The following is a 16,366-nucleotide window of genomic DNA, read 5'->3' as shown; positions in this document are numbered from 1 at the left end:
ACCGAAGATCTTAGTTCCTACAGAACCTGACGTGTCCCAGGCAGGCAACACCCATCATTGCCTTCTTGCTTGTGTATGCACAGGCTCCCTGTCACTCTCTCTGTCACCCCCTCAGCCTGCAGACTGTCAGCTGGTCAGATAGGATCTCTCTTTGTGGTGTAGCAACCCGAAGAGCTGCCCACACTGTTGACAGTTTTGCTCGACCACATAATGCAGAAGCTCTGAGCTGCAGTGTTCAAGATAACAGCCCAGTGCTGCCTTTCAACGTATCACATGGATCAGCATGTAGCCTATGCAAGTTATTTTATGTGGCAAGAAATAAATCCTTTTTTTTGTTGTTGCATTTTTGATGTCCTCGTCATCATGATTATTCATTGACTTTTTAAGTCTATTGATTAGTTCATCCATTTTTCTTTCACTAGGAGTGGGTGGACTATTTCTAGGGCTGCGGTTCTCTGTCACCCAGGAAGGGTTGCCCTGGGTTTCAGTACACCTGACACATCATCTATTCTACAGTTTTCTTTGAAAGTGTGTCCCGAGATGAAAAAGGTGATTGAAAGAGAAGAATATTCAAAATCCTGCAGTACTCTTCAACCTATTGTAGTCCCAGAGGAGCTGGGTTAATATTAATTAGCTCTGATTCCCAGAGATCTGAACTGAAGCACACAGACTGTGCCTCTCTCTCATACGTTTCTCCTTTCAAGAAAACATCAGTCAGGAAAGTACATTGCACCACACCATTCATGGAAAATGCGTTGCAAATGAAAGCAGCAGGCAGGCAATCTAACAAAGGTTGGTTGTTTTAGAAGTTTCCTTGCCCTTTTGTTTAGTATTTTTACAAGTCTGTGAATGGCCTATCCTCTGAAAGTAGGGCACTTTTTCTTCCCCTTTTCTCTATTGCGGTTTCCTTCTCTCTCCTGTCTCTCTCTCTGTTGCTGTGCGAATGAGAGAAGCAGCCCGGCTAACGGGTGCAGGCGGCCATCTTGCTGGTCACGGCTGAATGCTCTGGAACACTCTACTGAGCTGTGTGACAGCGTGTGGGCAAGGGGTCCCAGGACACCAAAAAAGCTATTTCTTTGTGTGTCTGGGTCTGCTAACTCTTCCTTTTCTTACACCCTCTTCTCTTTCTCTCTCACACACACACACACACACACACACACACACACACACACACACACACACACACACACACACACACACACACACACACACACACACACACACACACACACACACACACACACACACACACACACACACACACACACACACACACACACACACACACACACACACACACACACACACACACACACAAAACTATAGCCTGCCTCTATATGCGAGGAGACAAGGAGATTTGACTTGCATGAGGTCTTGGCCTACGTGCCTGCATTTAAGGGTGTGTGTATCTGTTATGCTGTGTGTGTCAGGGTGGGTGTGTGTGTGTCAGGGTGGGTGGGTGGGTGTGTGTGCTTGTGTTTAAGGCGCATGCTAATGCAGGTTTGTCTCGGTCTTGGGATCAGATTGAACATGACAATCCAGGGGGCACATTGTGTGGGCCAGTTAGAGTAGACCCACAGATGGGAGGGGAGAGAGAAAGAGAAGAGAGAGAGAGAGATGTATTGACACGTTAGAGAAGAGGGCAGTCATCTAACAGCCCACTTCACTTTTGCTTCGTTTTCTGTCCCGCTCACCACGGATCCAATAACCACTATGAAGCCAGCCTTTGTGAGTATCAATTATCTGATTTACACAGCGCAGCTCATACGTCTTTTCATTTACCTGCCATTAATAGGGTTGATAAATTGTGTTGTGTAGATCTTTCTTTAAAGGGCCAATCAGCAGTTATAACAAAAAAAAATTGTCTCCCCACCACTGTTTCAGTAAAAAGCCGAGTGATGGGGCTGGAGAAGTGTGATCACTCTCAAATTCATAGAAATTCCTGGATGCAAGGATTGACCCATCATATCAGAAAGATTGGTGTTTGTTTACATTTACTTTGTTTACAAACATTGGCGTAAAACCAGCTTATATTTTGGGTTCTCATGGAGTGTGACAGTTGAACTAAGCTCATGAAGCTCATAAGTTATGTTCTTCAAAAATCAATGGGTATATATCATTAATTTATACATCTAAAAATGGATGTAGCAAATGCTGCTTGCCCCCTTAAGGATATAGGCCTAGTTTCCAGATAAATATTTGCTTTTGCATTTCATTTACTTGAAATTGGAGTATAAAATGGGAAAAGCAAACGAGAACTTTAAAGGTTTATTTTCTGTGGCATTTTAACCTCCACAGGCTGTGTTTTGGGATTATATCCACGTTGCTATGATATTGTTCTGCATCTGTTGGCATGTTGAATGTAAAACTCTGGTTGTTTAGTGATGGTTAAGCTCTTTTCACAGACTCTCTGTGTGCCTGAGATGAGAGCGTTGGAGACCCTGGATGATAAGAGCGTTGAATCCCTCATGCTGCTCAGATCAAACCCAACTCTATATGGTGTGTCATCACCGGGGGTGGCCAGCGGGGGACTCTGTACACTAACATATTGCTCACCATATGTCTGCTGGAATGGACAAGAGAGTGACGAGGAAAGTTTAGATCAGTCATGGAAATAAAAATGCTGAAAACAAATTTTACAAATAAGTACTAGAGTTTTGTTGTGGGTACATCTCATACAAAAGAATATTGCGATATTGTCGAGGTGATATGATATATCGTCAAAAATAATATCCCGATATGGAACTATAGATTTTCTTTCCCCCATCACTACTATAGATGTAGGCTATAGAACAGACAATCCTCTGAAGATATTTAACGGACTCCAACTCTTTGCTGAGTGGCTGGGGGATAGAGAGGACGCTCATTCTCCTCTTTCTTTAAAAAAAAAGAGTTTGGACCATGTTTGGGAGTTGCCCTCTGTTGATGGATTCCATTCTGTTGTGCAGATTTGAGCTTCAGAGTAGAGGCCATCACGGGGCCAAAAAGTTGGATCCGTTCTGAAATGGACATGGGGCTTTCCCATCCGGACCCAATATGCTTTCCCATCCGGATCCAGACCTGGTCCTCTCCGATCCGAGTGAGGGAAGCAGCAGAAAAGAACATGTTTTAAGCTAGTTTATTAACCGGAGCTGATAAAGCGCCAGGGAACGGAGGTAGAGAGAGGTGACGCTCTAGCAGGAGCCATGCTGTTTGTGTCGGCTATCGGGAGTGTGTGCGAGTGACACGGAGAACGGGAGGGAGGCAGAGACTGCAACCAACCAAGGCGACTGGCGCCATAGTAGACTAATAGCTGTCATAGTGGATGATAAATGACCCAGCTATGATTATGTGCTACCCACCCATCTTGACTGCATCAAACTAGGAGAAGCTAGTTAAGCTTCTCCTGGTGAGAAACATCAGCTCCATTCAGAATATAATGTAGCATCCTACCTGTCGACTCTGGGTTGTTGTAGTCTATCCTTCCCTTTTTAACTTTTAATTCCATCTTCCATTGATTAGATATCTCCCAACTTTTGGCCCAACACGGAGGCTTTATGACTGTAGCCTATTGCTGCTTTGATGACTTATGATTGGCCAACAAAAGCAAAAATCAGCAGCATACATGATCAAATTTCTCTCTTTACTGCAGCAGTCACGTTCGGATCTATATGGGTCCTTATATATGGGTCCTGATGGCAAGATGGTGCCATTTTCTAGCTCTTATCCAAGTTTGACATTACTGTACTGTTGGTGCCAGAAACGCAAACATTTTGCTGCATCTGCAAGTCTGTGAGCGCGACCAATAAACTTGAATTTGATTTTGATCTGACATTGGAATGAACTGTTCTACCATGATATATCAAGTGTTCTGGGGACTGCTGATAGCTGCTGTGCATGCATCAATGTAGTGTAGAGGGGGTTGTCTTTGTGTTCAGGCTCTCTGATTGGTCTCTGCTCTCTCTCTTCTCTCTTTCTCCATTTTTTTCTTTGCATCACTCTGACCAACCCCCTTCCCACCTGGTAGCAAACCCCCTTCCTCCTTAGCTGTTGACCTTTAACACTGTGCTGACCTGTGACCCATATGGTCATTCTATCAGGCAGATGCTGCTCATAGAGACTAGAGCCCCTCACAATGGGAGACTCTCTAGGTCTATGTATGGATTCAATCTGTAAAACCCCACACTGCGCTGCAGCTCTTGTTCTTCTTCTCCGATATTAACTCTCTAGTCTGTGCTGTTTCTCGCCATGAGTATCTGTCCCAGTGAGAATCCGTCTTGGTCGTGTGTAGGGTAGCCTAGTGGTTAGAGCGTTGGACTAGTAACCGGAAGGTTGCAAGTTCAAATCCCCGAGCTGACAAGGTACAAATCTGTCGTTCTGCCCCTGAACAGGCAGTTAACCCACTGTTCCCAGGCCGTCATTGAAAATAAGAATTTGTTCTTAACTGACTTGCCTAGTTAAATAAAGGTAAAATATTTCAAAAATAAGCTCTACACTGAGGAACCAGAAGGCTGTTATATCCGCAGCTCAGATCAGGATGTAATTACTCAACCGTTCACAGTATATTAGACCTGCCTGTCAAGGCCTGCAGCCTCTAAAGTGGATTGGACCAGGTATTCCCCTCTTTACCATATACAATTTCTTTTTTGGATTGAGGGAACCGAAATCCCCAGGTTGAAATCAAACTTTATTTGCCACATGCGCCGAATACAACAAGTGTCGACTTTACTGTGTAATGCTGACTGACAAGCTCTTTAACCAACAGTGTAGACTTTACAGTGTAATGCTGACTGACAAGCTCTTTAACCAACAGTGTAGACTTTACAGTGTAATGCTGACTTACAAGCCCTTAACCAACAGTGTAGACTTTACTGTGTAATGCTGCTTGACTGACAAGCTCTTTAACCAACAGTGTAGACTTTACAGTGTAATGCTGACTTACAAGCCCTTAACCAACAGTGTAGACTTTACAGTGTAATGCTGACTTACAAGCCCTTAACCAACAGTGTAGACTTTACAGTGTAATGCTGACTTACAAGCCCTTAACCAACAGTGTAGACTTTACAGTGTAATGCTGACTTACAAGACCTTAACCAACAGTGTAGACTTTACCGTGTAATGCTGACTTACAAGCCCTTAACCAACAGTGTAGACTTTACCGTGTAATGCTGACTTACAAGCCCTTAACCAACAGTGTAGACTTTACAGTGTAATGCTGACTGACAAGCCCTTAACCAACAGTGTAGACTTTACAGTGTAATGCTGACTTACAAGACCTTAACCAACAGTGTAGACTTTACTGTGTAATGCTGAATACAAGCCCTTAACCAACAGTGTAGACTTTACTGTGTAATGCTGACTGACAAGCCCTTAACCAACAGTGTAGACTTTACAGTGTAATGCTGACTGACAAGCCCTTAACCAACAGTGTAGACTTTACTGTGTAATGCTGAATACAAGCCCTTAACCAACAGTGTAGACTTTACAGTGTAATGCTGAATACAAGCCCTTAACCAACAGTGTAGACTTTACCGTGTAATGCTGACTGACAAGCCCTTAACCAACAGTGTAGACTTTACCGTGTAATGCTGACTGACAAGCCCTTAACCAACAGTGTAGACTTCACTGTGTAATGCTTTACTTACCAGCCCTTAACCAACAGTGTAGACTTTACTTTGAAATGCTTTACTTACCAGCCCTTAACCAACAGTGTAGACTTTACTGTGTAATGCTTTACTTACCAGCCCTTAACCAACAGTGTAGACTTTACTGTGTAATGCTGACTGACAAGCCCTTAACCAACAGTGTAGACTTTACCGTGTAATGCTGACTTACAAGCCCTTAACCAACAGTGTAGACTACAGTGTAATGGTGACTTAAAAGCCCTTAACCAACAGTGTAGACTTTACAGTGTAATGCTGACTTACAAGCCCTTAACCAACAGTGTAGACTTTACTGTGTAATGCTGACTGACAAGCTCTTTAACCAACAGTGTAGACTTTACAGTGTAATGCTGACTTACAAGCCCTTAACCAACAGTGTAGACTTTACAGTGTAATGCTGACTTACAAGCCCTTAACCAACAGTGTAGACTTTACAGTGTAATGCTGACTTACAAGACCTTAACCAACAGTGTAGACTTTACCGTGTAATGCTGACTGACAAGCTCTTTAACCAACAGTGTAGACTTTACAGTGTAATGCTGACTTACAAGCCCTTAACCAACAGTGTAGACTTTACAGTGTAATGCTGACTTACAAGACCTTAACAAACAGTGTAGACTTTACAGTGTAATGCTGACTTACAAGCCCTTAACAAACAGTGTAGACTTTACAGTGTAATGCTGACTGACAAGCCCTTAACCAACAGTGTAGACTTTACCGTGTAATGCTGACTGACAAGCCCTTAACCAACAGTGTAGACTTTACCGTGTAATGCTGACTTACAAGACCTTAACCAACAGTGTAGACTTTACCGTGTAATGCTGACTTACAAGCCCTTAACCAACAGTGTAGACTTTACCGTGTAATGCTGACTTACAAGCCCTTAACCAACAGTGTAGACTTTACAGTGTAATGCTGACTTACAAGACCTTAACCAACAGTGTAGACTTTACAGTGTAATGCTGACTGACAAGCCCTTAACCAACAGTGTAGACTTTACAGTGTAATGCTGACTTACAAGACCTTAACCAACAGTGTAGACTTTACTGTGTAATGCTGAATACAAGCCCTTAACCAACAGTGTAGACTTTACTGTGTAATGCTGACTGACAAGCCCTTAACCAACAGTGTAGACTTTACAGTGTAATGCTGACTGACAAGCCCTTAACCAACAGTGTAGACTTTACTGTGTAATGCTGAATACAAGCCCTTAACCAACAGTGTAGACTTTACAGTGCAATGCTGAATACAAGCCCTTAACCAACAGTGTAGACTTTACCGTGTAATGCTGACTGACAAGCCCTTAACCAACAGTGTAGACTTTACCGTGTAATGCTGACTGACAAGCCCTTAACCAACAGTGTAGACTTCACTGTGTAATGCTTTACTTACCAGCCCTTAACCAACAGTGTAGACTTTACTTTGAAATGCTTTACTTACCAGCCCTTAACCAACAGTGTAGACTTTACTGTGTAATGCTTTACTTACCAGCCCTTAACCAACAGTGTAGACTTTACTGTGTAATGCTGACTGACAAGCCCTTAACCAACAGTGTAGACTTTACCGTGTAATGCTGACTTACAAGCCCTTAACCAACAGTGTAGACTACAGTGTAATGGTGACTTAAAAGCCCTTAACCAACAGTGTAGACTTTACAGTGTAATGCTGACTTACAAGCCCTTAACCAACAGTGTAGACTTTACTGTGTAATGCTGACTGACAAGCTCTTTAACCAACAGTGTAGACTTTACAGTGTAATGCTGACTTACAAGCCCTTAACCAACAGTGTAGACTTTACAGTGTAATGCTGACTTACAAGCCCTTAACCAACAGTGTAGACTTTACAGTGTAATGCTGACTTACAAGACCTTAACCAACAGTGTAGACTTTACCGTGTAATGCTGACTGACAAGCTCTTTAACCAACAGTGTAGACTTTACAGTGTAATGCTGACTTACAAGCCCTTAACCAACAGTGTAGACTTTACAGTGTAATGCTGACTTACAAGACCTTAACAAACAGTGTAGACTTTACAGTGTAATGCTGACTTACAAGCCCTTAACAAACAGTGTAGACTTTACAGTGGAATGCTGACTGACAAGCCCTTAACCAACAGTGTAGACTTTACCGTGTAATGCTGACTGACAAGCCCTTAACCAACAGTGTAGACTTTACCGTGTAATGCTGAATACAAGCCCTTAACCAACAGTGTAGACTTCACTGTGTAATGCTGACTGACAAGACCTTAACCAACAGTGTAGACTTTACCGTGAAATGCTGACTTACAAGACCTTAACCAACAGTGTAGACTTTACCGTGAAATGCTGACTTACAAGACCTTAACCAACAGTGTAGACTTTACCGTGTAATGCTTACTTACAAGCCCTTAACCAACAGTGTAGACTTACCGTGTAATGCTGACTGACAAGCCCTTAACCAACAGTGTAGACTTTACAGTGTAATGCTTACTTACAAGACCTTAACCAACAGTGTAGACTTTACCGTGTAATGCTGCTTACAAGCCCTTAACCAACAGTGTAGACTTTACTGTGTAATGCTGACTGACAAGCCCTTAACCAACAGTGTAGACTTTACCGTGTAATGCTGACTGACAAGCCCTTAACCAACAGTGTAGACTTTACTGTGTAATGCTGAATACAAGCCCTTAACCAACAGTGTAGACTTTACAGTGAAATGCTGACTTACAAGCTCTTAACCAACAGTGTAGACTTTACCGTGTAATGCTGACTTACAAGACCTTAACCAACAGTGTAGACTTTACGGTGTAATGCTGACTTACAAGACCTTAACCAACAGTGTAGACTTACCGTGTAATGCTGACTGACAAGCCCTTAACCAACAGTGTAGACTTTACCGTGTAATGCTGACTGACAAGCCCTTAACCAACAGTGTAGACTTTACTGTGTAATGCTGAATACAAGCCCTTAACCAACAGTGTAGACTTTACAGTGTAATGCTGAATACAAGCCCTTAACCAACAGTGTAGACTTTACCGTGTAATGCTGACTGACAAGCCCTTAACCAACAGTGTAGATTTTACCGTGTAATGCTGAATACAAGCCCTTAACCAACAGTGTAGACTTTACCGTGTAATGCTGACTGACAAGCCCTTAACCAACAGTGTAGACTTCACTGTGTAATGCTTTACTTACCAGCCCTTAACCAACAGTGTAGACTTTACTGTGAAATGCTTTACTTACCAGCCCTTAACCAACAGTGTAGACTTTACTGTGTAATGCTTTACTTACCAGCCCTTAACCAACAGTGTAGACTTTACTGTGTAATGCTGACTGAAAAGCCCTTAACCAACAGTGTAGACTTTACTGTGTAATGCTTTACTTACCAGCCCTTAACCAACAGTGTAGACTTTACTGTGTAATGCTTTACTTACCAGCCCTTAACCAACAGTGTAGACTTTACTGCGAAATGCTGACTTACAAGCTCTTAACAGTGTAGACTTTACTGTGAAATGCTGACTTACAAGCTCTTAACCAACAGTGTAGACTTTACCGTGTAATGCTGACTGACAAGCCCTTAACCAACAGTGTAGACTTTACCGTGTAATGCTGACTGACAAGCCCTTAACCAACAGTGTAGACTTTACTGTGTAATGCTGAATACAAGCCCTTACCAACAGTGTAGACTTTACAGTGAAATGCTGACTTACAAGCTCTTAACCAACAGTGTAGACTTTACCGTGTAATGCTGACTTACAAGACCTTAACCAACAGTGTAGACTTTACCGTGAAATGCTGACTTACAAGACCTTAACCAACAGTGTAGACTTTACCGTGAAATGCTGACTTACAAGACCTTAACCAACAGTGTAGACTTTACCGTGTAATGCTGACTTACAAGCCCTTAACCAACAGTGTAGACTTTACCGTGTAATGCTGACTGACAAGCCCTTAACCAACAGTGTAGACTTTACCAACAGTGTAATGCTGACTGACAAGCCCTTAACCAACAGTGTAGACTTTACAGTGTAATGCTTACTTACAAGACCTTAACCAACAGTGTAGACTTTACCGTGTAATGCTGACTTACAAGCCCTTAACCAACAGTGTAGACTTTACTGTGTAATGCTGACTGACAAGCCCTTAACCAACAGTGTAGACTTTACCGTGTAATGCTGACTGACAAGCCCTTAACCAACAGTGTAGACTTTACTGTGTAATGCTGAATACAAGCCCTTAACCAACAGTGTAGACTTTACAGTGAAATGCTGACTTACAAGCTCTTAACCAACAGTGTAGACTTTACCGTGTAATGCTGACTTACAAGACCTTAACCAACAGTGTAGACTTTACGGTGTAATGCTGACTTACAAGACCTTAACCAACAGTGTAGACTTTACCGTGAAATGCTGACTTACAAGACCTTAACCAACAGTGTAGACTTTACCGTGAAATGCTGACTCACAAGACCTTAACGAACAGTGTAGACTTTACCGTGTAATGCTTACTTACAAGCCCTTAACCAACAGTGTAGACTTACCGTGTAATGCTGACTGACAAGCCCTTAACCAACAGTGTAGACTTTACCGTGTAATGCTGACTGACAAGCCCTTAACCAACAGTGTAGACTTTACAGTGTAATGCTTACTTACAAGACCTTAACCAACAGTGTAGACTTTACCGTGTAATGCTGACTTACAAGCCCTTAACCAACAGTGTAGACTTTACTGTGTAATGCTGACTGACAAGCCCTTAACCAACAGTGTAGACTTTACCGTGTAATGCTGACTGACAAGCCCTTAACCAACAGTGTAGACTTTACTGTGTAATGCTGAATACAAGCCCTTAACCAACAGTGTAGACTTTACAGTGTAATGCTGAATACAAGCCCTTAACCAACAGTGTAGACTTTACCGTGTAATGCTGACTGACAAGCCCTTAACCAACAGTGTAGACTTTACAATGCTGAGCCCTTAACCAACAGTGTAGACTTTACCGTGTAATGCTGACTGACAAGCCCTTAACCAACAGTGTAGACTTCACTGTGTAATGCTTTACTTACCAGCCCTTAACCAACAGTGTAGACTTTACCGTGTAATGCTTTACTTACCAACCCTTAACCAACAGTGTAGACTTTACCGTGTAATGCTTTACTTACAAGCCCTTAACCAACAGTGTAGATTTTACTGTGTAATGCTGACTTACAAGCTCTTAACCAACAGTGTAGACTTTACCGTGTAATGCTGACTGACAAGCCCTTAACCAACAGTGTAGACTTTACTGTGTAATGCTTTACTTACCAGCCCTTAACCAACAGTGTAGACTTTACTGTGTAATGCTTTACTTACCAGCCCTTAACCAACAGTGTAGACTTTACTGTGTAATGCTGACTGAAAAGCCCTTAACCAACAGTGTAGACTTTACTGTGTAATGCTTTACTTACCAGCCCTTAACCAACAGTGTAGACTTTACTGCGAAATGCTGACTTACAAGCTCTTAACAGTGTAGACTTTACTGTGAAATGCTGACTTACAAGCTCTTAACCAACAGTGTAGACTTTACCGTGTAATGCTGACTGACAAGCCCTTAACCAACAGTGTAGACTTTACCGTGTAATGCTGACTGACAAGCCCTTAACCAACAGTGTAGACTTTACTGTGTAATGCTGAATACAAGCCCTTAACCAACAGTGTAGACTTTACAGTGAAATGCTGACTTACAAGCTCTTAACCAACAGTGTAGACTTTACGGTGTAATGCTGACTTACAAGACCTTAACCAACAGTGTAGACTTTACTGTGTAATGCTGACTGACAAGCCCTTAACCAACAGTGTAGACTTTACCGTGTAATGCTGACTGACAAGCCCTTAACCAACAGTGTAGACTTTACTGTGTAATGCTGAATACAAGCCCTTAACCAACAGTGTAGACTTTACAGTGAAATGCTGACTTACAAGCTCTTAACCAACAGTGTAGACTTTACCGTGTAATGCTGACTTATAAGACCTTAACCAACAGTGTAGACTTTACGGTGTAATGCTGACTTACAAGACCTTAACCAACAGTGTAGACTTACCGTGTAATGCTGACTGACAAGCCCTTAACCAACAGTGTAGACTTTACCGTGTAATGCTGACTGACAAGCCCTTAACCAACAGTGTAGACTTTACTGTGTAATGCTGAATACAAGCCCTTAACCAACAGTGTAGACTTTACAGTGTAATGCTGAATACAAGCCCTTAACCAACAGTGTAGACTTTACCGTGTAATGCTGACTGACAAGCCCTTAACCAACAGTGTAGATTTTACCGTGTAATGCTGAATACAAGCCCTTAACCAACAGTGTAGACTTTACCGTGTAATGCTGACTGACAAGCCCTTAACCAACAGTGTAGACTTCACTGTGTAATGCTTTACTTACCAGCCCTTAACCAACAGTGTAGACTTTACTGTGAAATGCTTTACTTACCAGCCCTTAACCAACAGTGTAGACTTTACTGTGTAATGCTTTACTTACCAGCCCTTAACCAACAGTGTAGACTTTACTGTGTAATGCTGACTGAAAAGCCCTTAACCAACAGTGTAGACTTTACTGTGTAATGCTTTACTTACCAGCCCTTAACCAACAGTGTAGACTTTACTGTGTAATGCTTTACTTACCAGCCCTTAACCAACAGTGTAGACTTTACTGTGTAATGCTGACTGAAAAGCCCTTAACCAACAGTGTAGACTTTACTGTGTAATGCTTTACTTACCAGCCCTTAACCAACAGTGTAGACTTTACTGCGAAATGCTGACTTACAAGCTCTTAACAGTGTAGACTTTACTGTGAAATGCTGACTTACAAGCTCTTAACCAACAGTGTAGACTTTACCGTGTAATGCTGACTGACAAGCCCTTAACCAACAGTGTAGACTTTACCGTGTAATGCTGACTGACAAGCCCTTAACCAACAGTGTAGACTTTACTGTGTAATGCTGAATACAAGCCCTTACCAACAGTGTAGACTTTACAGTGAAATGCTGACTTACAAGCTCTTAACCAACAGTGTAGACTTTACGGTGTAATGCTGACTTACAAGACCTTAACCAACAGTGTAGACTTTACTGTGTAATGCTGACTGACAAGCCCTTAACCAACAGTGTAGACTTTACCGTGTAATGCTGACTGACAAGCCCTTAACCAACAGTGTAGACTTTACTGTGTAATGCTGAATACAAGCCCTTAACCAACAGTGTAGACTTTACAGTGAAATGCTGACTTACAAGCTCTTAACCAACAGTGTAGACTTTACCGTGTAATGCTGACTTACAAGACCTTAACCAACAGTGTAGACTTTACGGTGTAATGCTGACTTACAAGACCTTAACCAACAGTGTAGACTTTACCGTGAAATGCTGACTTACAAGACCTTAACCAACAGTGTAGACTTTACCGTGAAATGCTGACTTACAAGACCTTAACCAACAGTGTAGACTTTACCGTGTAATGCTTACTTACAAGCCCTTAACCAACAGTGTAGACTTACCGTGTAATGCTGACTGACAAGCCCTTAACCAACAGTGTAGACTTTACCGTGTAATGCTGACTGACAAGCCCTTAACCAACAGTGTAGACTTTACAGTGTAATGCTTACTTACAAGACCTTAACCAACAGTGTAGACTTTACCGTGTAATGCTGACTTACAAGCCCTTAACCAACAGTGTAGACTTTACTGTGTAATGCTGACTGACAAGCCCTTAACCAACAGTGTAGACTTTACCGTGTAATGCTGACTGACAAGCCCTTAACCAACAGTGTAGACTTTACTGTGTAATGCTGAATACAAGCCCTTAACCAACAGTGTAGACTTTACAGTGAAATGCTGACTTACAAGCTCTTAACCAACAGTGTAGACTTTACCGTGTAATGCTGACTTACAAGACCTTAACCAACAGTGTAGACTTTACGGTGTAATGCTGACTTACAAGACCTTAACCAACAGTGTAGACTTTACCGTGAAATGCTGACTTACAAGACCTTAACCAACAGTGTAGACTTTACCGTGAAATGCTGACTCACAAGACCTTAACCAACAGTGTAGACTTTACCGTGTAATGCTGACTTACAAGCCCTTAACCAACAGTGTAGACTTTACTGTGTAATGCTGACTGACAAGCCCTTAACCAACAGTGTAGACTTTACCGTGTAATGCTGACTGACAAGCCCTTAACCAACAGTGTAGACTTTACTGTGTAATGCTGAATACAAGCCCTTAACCAACAGTGTAGACTTTACAGTGTAATGCTGAATACAAGCCCTTAACCAACAGTGTAGACTTTACCGTGTAATGCTGACTGACAAGCCCTTAACCAACAGTGTAGACTTTACCGTGTAATGCTGAATACAAGCCCTTAACCAACAGTGTAGACTTTACCGTGTAATGCTGACTGACAAGCCCTTAACCAACAGTGTAGACTTCACTGTGTAATGCTACCAGCCCTTAACCAACAGTGTAGACTTTACTGTGTAATGCTGACTGACAAGCCCTTAACCAACAGTGTAGACTTTATTGTGTAATGCTTTACTTACCAGCCCTTAACCAACAGTGTAGACTTTACCGTGTAATGCTTTACTTACCAACCCTTAACCAACAGTGTAGACTTTACCGTGTAATGCTTTACTTACAAGCCCTTAACCAACAGTGTAGATTTTACTGTGTAATGCTGACTTACAAGCTCTTAACCAACAGTGTAGACTTTACCGTGTAATGCTGACTGACAAGCCCTTAACCAACAGTGTAGACTTTACTGTGTAATGCTTTACTTACCAGCCCTTAACCAACAGTGTAGACTTTACTGTGTAATGCTTTACTTACCAGCCCTTAACCAACAGTGTAGACTTTACTGTGTAATGCTGACTGAAAAGCCCTTAACCAACAGTGTAGACTTTACTGTGTAATGCTTTACTTACCAGCCCTTAACCAACAGTGTAGACTTTACTGCGAAATGCTGACTTACAAGCTCTTAACAGTGTAGACTTTACTGTGAAATGCTGACTTACAAGCTCTTAACCAACAGTGTAGACTTTACCGTGTAATGACCTGACTTACAAGCCCTTAACCAACAGTGTAGACTTTACCGTGTAATGCTGACTGACAAGCCCTTAACCAACAGTGTAGACTTTACTGTGTAATGCTGAATACAAGCCCTTAACCAACAGTGTAGACTTTACAGTGAAATGCTGACTTACAAGCTCTTAACCAACAGTGTAGACTTTACGGTGTAATGCTGACTTACAAGACCTTAACCAACAGTGTAGACTTTACTGTGTAATGCTGACTGACAAGCCCTTAACCAACAGTGTAGACTTTACCGTGTAATGCTGACTGACAAGCCCTTAACCAACAGTGTAGACTTTACTGTGTAATGCTGAATACAAGCCCTTAACCAACAGTGTAGACTTTACAGTGAAATGCTGACTTACAAGCTCTTAACCAACAGTGTAGACTTTACCGTGTAATGCTGACTTACAAGACCTTAACCAACAGTGTAGACTTTACGGTGTAATGCTGACTTACAAGACCTTAACCAACAGTGTAGACTTTACCGTGAAATGCTGACTTACAAGACCTTAACCAACAGTGTAGACTTTACCGTGAAATGCTGACTTACAAGACCTTAACCAACAGTGTAGACTTTACCGTGTAATGCTTACTTACAAGCCCTTAACCAACAGTGTAGACTTTACCGTGTAATGCTGACTGACAAGCCCTTAACCAACAGTGTAGACTTTACCGTGTAATGCTGACTGACAAGCCCTTAACCAACAGTGTAGACTTTACAGTGTAATGCTTACTTACAAGACCTTAACCAACAGTGTAGACTTTACCGTGTAATGCTGACTTACAAGCCCTTAACCAACAGTGTAGACTTTACTGTGTAATGCTGACTGACAAGCCCTTAACCAACAGTGTAGACTTTACCGTGTAATGCTGACTGACAAGCCCTTAACCAACAGTGTAGACTTTACTGTGTAATGCTGAATACAAGCCCTTAACCAACAGTGTAGACTTTACAGTGAAATGCTGACTTACAAGCTCTTAACCAACAGTGTAGACTTTACCGTGTAATGCTGACTTACAAGACCTTAACCAACAGTGTAGACTTTACGGTGTAATGCTGACTTACAACACCTTAACCAACAGTGTAGACTTTACCGTGAAATGCTGACTTACAAGACCTTAACCAACAGTGTAGACTTTACCGTGAAATGCTGACTCACAAGACCTTAACGAACAGTGTAGACTTTACCGTGTAATGCTTACTTACAAGCCCTTAACCAACAGTGTAGACTTACCGTGTAATGCTGACTGACAAGCCCTTAACCAACAGTGTAGACTTTACCGTGTAATGCTGACTGACAAGCCCTTAACCAACAGTGTAGACTTTACAGTGTAATGCTTACTTACAAGACCTTAACCAACAGTGTAGACTTTACTGCGAAATGCTGACTTACAAGCTCTTAACAGTGTAGACTTTACTGTGAAATGCTGACTTACAAGCTCTTAACCAACAGTGTAGACTTTACCGTGTAATGCTGACTTACAAGCCCTTAACCAACAGTGTAGACTTTACCGTGTAATGCTGACTGACAAGCCCTTAACCAACAGTGTAGACTTTACTGTGTAATGCTGAATACAAGCCCTTAACCAACAGTGTAGACTTTACAGTGAAATGCTGACTTACAAGCTCTTAACCAACAGT

At 42.0% G+C, this 16,366-nt stretch overlaps 1 protein-coding gene across 11 annotated transcripts in view; it reads left to right on the top strand.

The window, feature by feature from the left end:
- LOC124045867 (ankyrin repeat and SAM domain-containing protein 1A-like) overlaps positions 1-16,366 on the top strand; it is a 189,225-nt gene that overhangs the window by 99,029 nt on the left and 73,830 nt on the right. For 10 of the 11 annotated variants that reach the window (XM_046365621.1, XM_046365619.1, XM_046365617.1 and 7 more), the window contains one exon: positions 1,720-1,728. The exons of the other annotated variant lie outside the window; for it this stretch is intronic. In XM_046365621.1, coding sequence (XP_046221577.1) covers positions 1,720-1,728 — 9 coding nt within the window. The remainder of the gene's footprint in view (positions 1-1,719; positions 1,729-16,366) is intronic. 11 annotated transcript variants of the gene reach the window in all.

This window comes from Oncorhynchus gorbuscha, linkage group LG10 (assembly GCF_021184085.1).
Source record: "Oncorhynchus gorbuscha isolate QuinsamMale2020 ecotype Even-year linkage group LG10, OgorEven_v1.0, whole genome shotgun sequence".
Taxonomy (NCBI): domain Eukaryota; kingdom Metazoa; phylum Chordata; class Actinopteri; order Salmoniformes; family Salmonidae; genus Oncorhynchus; species Oncorhynchus gorbuscha.
This window is presented reverse-complemented; position numbering and strand designations above follow the sequence as displayed.